At 38.6% G+C, this 10,081-nt stretch overlaps 1 protein-coding gene across 1 annotated transcript in view; it reads left to right on the top strand.

Annotated features, from left to right (window-relative positions):
• The window catches only part of SF3B1 (splicing factor 3b subunit 1), a 59,106-nt gene extending 57,569 nt beyond the window's left edge, over positions 1 to 1,537 (top strand). The window contains exons 25-26 of the mRNA XM_007111630.3: positions 559 to 775; positions 1,054 to 1,537. Coding sequence (XP_007111692.1) covers positions 559 to 775; positions 1,054 to 1,212 — 376 coding nt within the window. The 3' untranslated portion in view covers positions 1,213 to 1,537. The remainder of the gene's footprint in view (positions 1 to 558; positions 776 to 1,053) is intronic.
• The last annotated feature ends 8,544 nt before the right edge of the window (positions 1,538 to 10,081 follow it).

The raw sequence follows: 10,081 nt of genomic DNA, 5'->3' as shown, positions 1-10,081 counted from the left end.
CGGCATGTGGGATCTTCCCGGACCGGGGCACGAACCCGTGTCCCCTGCATCGGCAGGCGGACTCTCAACCACTGCGCCACCAGGGAAGCCCCCTAAATTGAGTTATTGAATGAACCTTTAAAAAAAATTTACAAGAGAAGAGATTTAATCTCAATTTAGTTATCTGTTGTATTGAATTACTTTCAAAGGTTTTAAATTTACAGAGTTTAAAATGAGATATTACTGTTAATCATTCGTATGTAAGAGTCACGTGTCCCCTCTCAGTTTTAGTAGCATATAAAATGTACACTGTGCTCGGCTTTCTTGCTCATATTACTTTCAAAGAAAAATATGGCTTATTTTTGAGCCAGAGTGAGGTTTGAATCATTAAAGCAAAGTTCTCAAGTAGAATCATTAGTCACTCTAAAAGCATTCTGTACCAGATACATAAGGTGTCGGGATGACTCTGCATCCATTCCGTGCACTGAATTTGTGATTTAGTTTCTAACAGGCAGGCACATATCTTCTGTGAAACTAAGACTGTATCTTAACAAAGAGCTTTCTCCCCCTCTGTTACAGGGACCTTGTACACAGACAGACGGCTAGTGCAGTGGTGCAGCACATGTCACTTGGGGTTTATGGATTTGGTTGTGAAGATTCACTGAATCACTTGTTGAACTATGTATGGCCCAATGTGTTTGAGACATCTCCCCATGTAATTCAGGCAGTTATGGGGGCCCTGGAGGGTCTGAGAGTTGCTATTGGACCATGTAGAATGCTGCAGTATTGTTTACAGGTAGGTCAAAGATTTTTAAAAGAGTACTCATTGAAAAAAGTAATTTTAGTTGAATTAAGTCACTGTTCCTAATTATCAGTAGGGTGTATTTGTGCCATACGGGAGAACAGTTGTGAGGGGAGGGAGGATTAGATTTTGTCTTTGCCCACTGCAGTTTTGTGCAGTTGCCATCTGTTTTCTCTCTCAAAGGGAAATGCTTGGAACCATATCTTTATGGTTTGTTAGTTGTGTTAAGGTTGTGTATTTCTTAAAATAATGTAGCCTTTTAATTATTCTAGGGTTTGTTTCACCCAGCCCGGAAAGTCAGAGATGTGTATTGGAAAATTTACAACTCCATCTACATTGGTTCACAGGATGCTCTCATAGCACATTACCCAAGAATCTACAATGATGATAAGAACACCTATATTCGTTATGAACTTGACTATATCTTGTAACTTTACTGTTTATTTTGTGTTTAATGCACAGCTGTTTCACACCTTAAACTTGCTTCGATTTGGTGATGTAAACTTTTAAACATTGCAGATCAGCATAGAACTGGTCATAGAGGAAGAGCTAGAAATCCAGTAGCATGAATTTTAAATAACCTGTCTTTGTTTTTGATGTTAAACAGTAAATGCCAGTAGTGACCAAGAACACAGTGATTGCACACACTATTCTGGAGGGCTTTCATTTTTAATTCATCTTTATGAAGATTTAGAATTCATTCCTTGTGTTTAAAGGGAATGTTTAATTGAGAAATAAACATTTGTGTACAAAATGCTAACTTGTGTGTGTTTTTTGAACATGACTTGTAAAATACGGAACTTTGATAAAGTACTGGTTTGTGTAGAATAAGTGGCTTTATATCATTTTCTGTCACCTGGTTTATGGAAAGTAGTTAGCAGAATACAAGCGATATAAAGTGATGGCATCTTTGTCAAAATTCCATTGTTCTGTTGATAATGACATTGAGAAGAGTAGCTTTGGGGGTGTTCACCTCAAACTAGCACAACCCTTCCATCACCATAGAAACTATAGCATCTTTGCTCAGCTGTCTTGAATAATATTATTTTGCACTTACATAGCGCCTTTCACCTCTTGATTTCTCAAAATGCTTTATGAACATGCTTAAGGGAAGTGATTGAAGTCATATCCAACTCTTGACGATTCTGTGTAGAACGTGGGGAAGGCGTCTTTACTTTAAAACTGCCTTGTACCTTTTGGGAGTGAGGCTACTACCTAAGTAATGCTAGTTAGAATAAGACAATCTTTGGGCTCTTTTCCCATGTCATAAGCCACTACTCAACAATATATTTAGTAAATACCTGTTAAGCACCTACTGTATACCAGCCATTGTGCTTAGTTGTAGGGATGCAAAGGTGCTTTTGACATGCCCCTTGCCCTTAAGAAATGCAGTATAATGGAAAAGGGGAGACATCTAGTTAGATTACTTATGTACTGATAATTATACAATGGTAGCAGCTGAAATGTCTAGGTTTGCTTAGTTTTGCATTTAGTAATCAGATAATGAATTGATCTGTAGGTGTCAAGCATAAACTGAAAAGCCATTTGAATCTAGAGGAACCAAGCATTAAGGCAGTAATTTTTTATATATAATAAAGTATATCTTCAGTTTTCCCTAATTTTCTGGCCAAAAATTTCTTAGTCCTTCACTAAAAATTTTTTCGTCTTTCACTTCCCATAGCTATTTTATTTTGTCTCCTTATGTAATAGTATTGAATACTTCTGTGCAGTCTAATGGGAAATGAGCTTTTGCAGCAGCCTAAGCATAGGATGACTCTGCCACAGTAAGTAAAACCAGTATACTGATACTAGGAGGTTTATTGATTGAACTGTTAATACTTAGGGCTCCCTGTTTTGGAGGCTTACTTGAGAAACAGCTTATAATTGGCTGACTTGTACAGAATTGATACTGAGCATTAGCTGACCCTCCAGGCAGAATTTGTAACTCGTTTCTTGTGTGACATAACTTTGTGACAACATGGTAATGTGTACTAAATTTCCAAAATTATCTTTTTAGAAGTTTTTGTAATAGTAGCCCCCATACAACTTTAAATCTTGCTTTTCTCTGTATTTGGTGTCAGATGACCTTCAGTAATTACTAATCATGAACATTGAATACAATGGATTTCAAAGGGAAAATTCGGTTTTAAACCAGTCTGGGGAAATTTAGTTACATTTTCACTTCAGGTACTTGTATAACTTGAATTTGCCTGGGCCCTTGCTCTTTATGTAAAACATCTGTGCTTTGTAGTGGCAGTGTGGAGCAAAGGAGGCTTTACCTGTAAGTGACTTTTTATTGATACAAATTTGAGGACAGAGAGGTGAGGCAAATACTGAGGCCTACGATCTTGAAAGTTGGGACCAAATCAAGGCTCACAGATGTTTGGATTATTTTACATATTTGAATAAGGAAAGCATTTTGTGAGATACTCATGTGAAAGACGCTATGTGAAGATTTAACTATCTTTCAAAGACTTTCGCACTTTCCTTTGGTGTTTCTTAAAGCCAAACTTAAGCAGGAAGAAATTAATGTTCTTAAGGGGACAGTAGGTGGGTCTTTCTGTGGGCTTTTGTTGGTTTTTCTGTGGGCCCTCTAATGGAAATGATCTCTTTGGCTGTTCAATTTTTTTCTTATTGTATTTTTTAAATTTGTTGTATGGTGCCCTGCGCGCATCAAGTACCACCAGATGAATAAAACTTCTTATATCCAAAGTCTTAGAGCAGTTTTTAATCTTAGTTGACTTTGTATTGTTCCTGTACTACACTCTGTTGTGGTTGTGCCATTTTAATAATATTGAGCTCTTTGGGTTGTTTTCCAAATATGGGAACTTAGTATTGAAAAACCGAAGAACTTTTTCTTTTAAAAAAAACTGAAAAAGACAATTGCAGCCATGTAGGTTCAGCTGTTGGGTTCTTTGGTGTTTAGTGCTTCTTAAATCCCACAAGGTTACATAAAGCAGAAACTACATCTGTCACAGGGTTTTGCAACCTTGGCACTATTGACATTTTGGGCCAGACACATCTTCATTGTGGGTCACTGTCCTGGGCATTGTAGGATGTTGAGTAGCATCCCTGACTACCCAGTAGATACTAACAGCACTCCCGCTCCAGTAGTGATGACCCAAAATGCCTCCAGATACTGTCTCATGTACTCTGGAGGGCACAATCTCCCTAGCTTGAAAACCATTTTGAAACTTGTTTAAGCAGGACTCAAATATGTCTGGTAAACAACAAAGCATGATGTAAAAAGTATTTCATTTTCGGCAGCAGTTACCTAGGAAGGAGCTAGATTTACTGTTTCACAAATACTTAAACACCTACCTTGGGCAAATCTCCGCATCAGTCCTGGGACCAAGAAGCTGAAAACATGTAAGATGTTGACTGCTCTCTGGTCCTCAGAGCATCTTGTGGCCCAGTTGGAGCCGGGTACACAGCACTGGGGCAGGAGCGTCAGCTTCTCGGCGCTCTACTTTGAATGCAGTTGTTCAGCGCCCTGGTTATCACCTGTGAGAGGTGGGGTGTGTTGTATGGCTGGAGGAGGAGGGCGGGCAGGAAACGGAGACCCTTGGTTCTCCTTCTTAAGAAAATGTGGACAGGAAGCTGTGGAATGTAAGGTGACTCATGGTGAATTTAGATTTGCAGTGCGGTCATGAAGATTTAGTAAACGTGAGAGTAGGTCAATGATGTTTCTAGTGTTCATGCTAGAAAAGCTAAGTTTTAAAAATTTATTCTTAACGGTTATCATTTTATAATACAAAAAGATTATAAAAGGACATGCTTGCATGTCAGGTTAGACAATAGACTTGTTAAATTTTTTTGGAAGTAAATTTTTTTGTTTTTTGTGGAAGGAAATTTTTAACGGGCAACAGGCTCTGGAGGGAATTTGTGTTATCGTGGAGTATCTTTGTGCTAGGAAAAAACATAGGATAAATTGTTAATCGTTCCTGTATCTAACTCCCCCCCAGACTTAAAAATTTACAAATATTGAGAAAAGTTGAAAGAATAGTACAATGAACACCTGTATATCCACCTAAATTCAGTAGTTAAAATTTTGCTGCATTTGCTCTCCTTTTTTAAATAATGTAATTTCATGAAACAATTTTCTGTCAGTATTACTGTAGAGAAATTTGGGACTAGATAAAAAAGAGGAGGCTGGTTAGCAAAAGAAAACAGGTAACTGAATGCGTTTCTGATGAGTTGGAAGTCGGGGCACAGATGGAGGAATTTTCTTGGACAGGAAGAGAAACATCTTTCCCTGAGTCCATAAGGAAGACAGTGATGTGGGATGTAGGCATGAAAAGTTTGTCCATGGCATATCAGAGAGCATCGAAATATAGAAATAGTTTTACTGCTATTTTAGAAACAAGTAGACATAGGAAAATCAGACTTACAAAAAATTCAAAGCCCCCCAAATTTTAAAACCTGGTAAAGTTTAACAACTGGTGTCTGTAGTATATAATGTGTATACTGTGTAATATGCAACTGGATGCTCTGTATAGTTTTTGATCACTGAAGCATAATCTACACATTTGGGAAGAAAATCACTTAGCTCCAATATGGTCACCAAGGGAAGACTTCAGATGCCAGATGTCTAGGTCATTGCTCCTGAAAGTGTAGTCGAGATCAGAAGTAACAGTGTCCCTTGGAGTTTTTTAGAAATACAGACTCTACCCCAGACCTACTGAAAGGATCTGAGTTTTAGTAAGATCCTGAGGTGACTTATATGTACATTAAAGTTTGAGAAGCCATAGTCTAGGGTACCACTCCATTTCCGATGTGGTAATGATATGGAAATAAGGGCCAAAGTTCCTATTATAGGTGTGAAAGCAAGTTGACCTATAGACACAGATAGCCAAGAGGTGGTCAGAACAACCCCATGATGGTACCTTGTTGAAACGTGGGTGAAATCAAAAGGGAGGGAACGAAAGAAGGAGAAATGTTTGTTTTTTATGGTAGAGAATTGCTTTTTCTAATAAGGCTGTGCTGTGGACTGAACGTGTCCCCCCAAATTCATGTGTTAAAACCCTGATCCCTAATGTGATGGTATTAGAAGATGGGCCTTTGGGAGGTAAAAACATAATGAGGGTGGAACCCTCATCAATGGGATTAGTGTACTTATAAGAAGGGATATGATGACACAAATGAACTTATCTACAAAACAGAGACAGACTCACAGACACAGACAACAGACTTGCTGCCAAGCGGGAGGTGGCGGGGAGGGATGGATTGGGAGTTTGGGTTTAGCAGCTGCAAACTATTATATATAAAATGGATAAACAACGAGGTCCTACTGTGTAGCACAGGGAACTATATTCAATATCCTGTGATAAACCATAATGGAAAATAATATGTATGGGTATATATATCTATATCTGAATCACTTTGCTGTATGGTAGAAATGAACACAACATTGTAAATAAACTATTTAAATAAAATAAATTAAAAAAATAAAAAGGGATATGAGAGCTGACCCTCTCTCTGTCTTGTCAGGATGCAATGAGAAAATGGTTATCTGTAAACTAGGAAGCAGGCATGCCCTCACCAGACACTGAAACTTGCTGGCACCTTGATCTTGAACTTCGTAGCCTCTAGAACTGTGAGGAACAAATGTTGGTTGTTTAAGCCACCCAGTCTGTGATATTCTGTTAGAGCGACATGAACTGACTAAGACAAGCTGGGTAGGTCAATGTAATAGGTGTATATCCATATTGCTTCTCTTACTTACTGGTTGACATTGATTGTAGGAGAATCTTGACCTGAAGAGATGGAGGCTCACTGTCTAGAGGCCCATATGAGCTGGACTGGCACAAGAGCCAGACAGCCTGTTGAGAATCCTCTTGCTACCTTTACCATATTCTATGGGAAAAGTAGTACAGAGAATCAACATAGTACAGGTTTACAGTTGGCTCTAGAGTTTATACTGGGACTTGGATTTATAACCTGGATATGATACTTAGTGGCTCTATGACTTTGGGCAAGTTATTTGATCTCTCTATGCTTCAGTTTCCCAAATTCAGTTTCCTAATTTGTAGAAAGGGGATGATAATAGTACCTGTTCAATAAGTGGTGGACCTTGTGAAAATTAACTGAGATAATGCCTTTAAGGTAACATGCCTAAGCATAGTGCTTAATAAATGTAACAGCTGTTGATGTTGATATAATTTATTATTTTTATTAGCACGAGGGAGGAGACCTCTTTTGTCATTGCTAAAATTGGAGGGGATGGAGATTGGTAGGTATCTTGAGGAGAAGACTTTGGAAAACACTCTTGAGGGAGAATGGAGACCTTTAGGATTTAACTAATAGTCCCACGGAATTGCGGAATGTTTTCTAGCATTGCTCAACAGCCCAGGTGGATGGCGAAGGTATTTGGTTGGATTGATCTCAGGTGCAGCAGAAAAAGCGAGAGGATTAGGGGATTGGCCTGAGTGCAGTTGAAGACCTGAAAGCATAGGTTTACTGTTCAAACCTTCAAATCGTTTTAGAAGGAACTGGTGTCACTCAGTGGTTAGAAGCACATTCCACTTCTCAAATTTTAATTCTTTGGAGAAGGTGACATGCTTCTGCCTCAGATACTTAACTGATGAGATATGCAATGCAATACATTTTCATTTTCTGATGGGCATTTTTATATATTCGTTGCATTAAATAATCTTGAACAAATGACCTACTTGGTTTTTAAGTTTATGAAAGCATGGATTTAAAGGGATTTGAGAAATGTATTCTCAACGGTGTAAAAAAAGTATCTATAAAGTCATGAGGAGTTCACTCATTCATTCATTCATTTGACAAACATTTACTAAGTGCCAACTATTACAAGCCCAGCTGCTCTAAACATAGTTGAAAAGGTCCTTCCCTTAAAGATGGTGAAGAAAATATTGACATAACGGTAATAGAGAAGATAATGCCAAAACAAAGCTGCCCGTCAAGTTCTCAGTGGGTTCAGAGGACAGAGCTTCCTTCATGTGGGAGAGAGAGGAGAAAAAGTGTGGTTAGGAGGGAGCTTGAGGAGGAGGGCGCGCTTGACCTTAAATTTGAGCAGAAGTTAGAATTGCACGTATGGTGTTAGAAGGAAGGATGAAAAGCTTTAACAAAGTAATGGAAGTTTGGGTTGTGTTGAAGAAAGTGTGGGCCAGTGGACGGCCCTAGTGATACGAAATAGTGGAAGATCAGATGTAGCCCCAAGAGGTTTGGGCCAGTATCTGATAATGTCTGTTGAAATCTCCAGCACCAAGTATAGTTCCTTCCTTACCAGGTACCCAATACATATTTATTGAACAAATGAATGAATGAGGTGAATTTTATTTCAGTTTAGGGAGAACCTCCAAGGCCGTTCTTTAAACTTTATAGTCTGTGGGTAACCACTGACTATTCAGCATTCATTTATTCAACAAATATTTACTGAAGGTTTTCGAGTAGGGAAATGGCATGAATTTGCAATGTGCTGCAGGAAGATCAATATTCCTGGTTCACTTCCTGGATCTACAGCATAGATGTATATAAAGAGTTTGTCCAGGACGCATTCTCAGGGCAGAGTTAGTTCAAAGAAGACACTCAGACTGACTAAATCAAAGACCCCACCCAACACCTTTCTCCCACCTCCTTTACTGTGACACTGTGGCCCTGCAGGCCGCTGTCTCATCACTAGCCAACCACTGCAGAAGAAATTGGCCAGTTGTGGAAGGAATTGATACAAGCTGGTTTCATGTTTTTCACTTGCTTACTTGCTTGCTACTTTCCCTAGATGTCCAATCTTTAGGGGTCTGGAGGGTGTTAGAAAGATGATTTTTTATACCACAAAGTATCTAGAATATTCCGTATCTTTCAGGCAGAAAGGATTAATAGTGAACCTTCCGAAAGACTGTGGCTAATTTGACTTGCATGTTGAGCGGCTTCCTGGACATTTTCCACAGGAGAGTTGGGATTGATGAGCTGTCACTGTTATTCCTGGAGCGGGGCACTGCGGTGCTCTAGCCAGCCACCCCACCAGATCATGCACACATGTCATAACAGGGTAAGGAAACAGAAGCAGTTAATGCTCTGCAAATTTTAATGATATTTCTCTGTCTCCACCTTGAAATTATACATGGATCCTACTTTTTAGTATTTTTCTTAGAGGAAAAAAATAGCCTCTTCTTGCTCTAATAAGAAAAATAAGTTTGTAATTAGATGTTAATGGTATCAATCATCTCTGCCCAAGAAATGTTATTAAAGGGGATCAAGCTACTTAGTCCCTTTATTGCAGTTACTGAGTCTAGTCCATGGATGTTTGCCATGGCCTACCAGCGTTACCTGTCTTAAAGAGTCCCAAACAATTTGGACTTCTGCAAAACAAATAAAAAATAGGCCTGAAAAGGGATGGATAGTAATTACTACTTAATATTACCTTGGATTAAAAAAAGACATGAAGGAAAATCCGTTTTGAATACAATGCTGTTTTCTTATGTGCTGAAATTTTTGTCATGCTAGTTTTAACAAGAATTAATTAACTGGGGCCTAGAAGAGAGAAGGAAATCATTCTTGATCTTGGCAAGGTCCTAAAACAGTGAGATGTGGGCAAATAATGTTGTCATGGTTAGAACCTTGGTGTTCAAAGGAAAAATTATGAAACCTGCATTTATTGAATAAACAATTATACAGTAAGCCTTACACTTGATACTTCATAATTTCCAAAGTGCTTTAGCATCAGTTTCTTCATTTGTTCCTCACAACAGCCTTATGCAGGAGGTATTTATTATGCCAATTGCTCAGAGGAGAAAATGAAAGGTCAGAGAGGTTTAGTGGTAGTGCTATCATTTGAACCATGGCTGGTCTGACCCCAAGCCAGTGCTCTTTCCACTGGTGCATGTATTCAGTGTTTGTTTTCTTTTTAATTTTAAATTTTTAAATACAGTTATTGGCTGTATTCCCCGTGTTGTGCAGTACATCCTTGAGCCTATCTAACACCCAGTAGTTTGTACCTCCCACTCCCCCACCCCTATATTGCTTCTCTCCCCACCCCCACTAGTTGGTTCTCTATATCTGTGAGTCTGCTTCTTTTTTGTTATATTCACTAGTTTGTTGTATTTTTTAGATTCCACATATAAGTGATATCAAACAGTATTTGTCTTTCTCTGTTTGACTTATTTCACTTAGCATAATGCCCTCTAAATCCATCCATGTTGCTGCTAATGGCAAAATTTTGTTCTTTTTTATAGCTGAGTAGTATTCCATTGTGTGTATGTGTGTGCGTGTCTGTGTACATCTCACATCTTCTTTATCCATTCATTTGTTGTTGGACACTTAGGTTGCTTCTATGTC

Source organism: Physeter macrocephalus, chromosome 2 (assembly GCF_002837175.3).
Source record: "Physeter macrocephalus isolate SW-GA chromosome 2, ASM283717v5, whole genome shotgun sequence".
Lineage (NCBI taxonomy): Eukaryota > Metazoa > Chordata > Mammalia > Artiodactyla > Physeteridae > Physeter > Physeter macrocephalus.
This window is presented reverse-complemented; position numbering and strand designations above follow the sequence as displayed.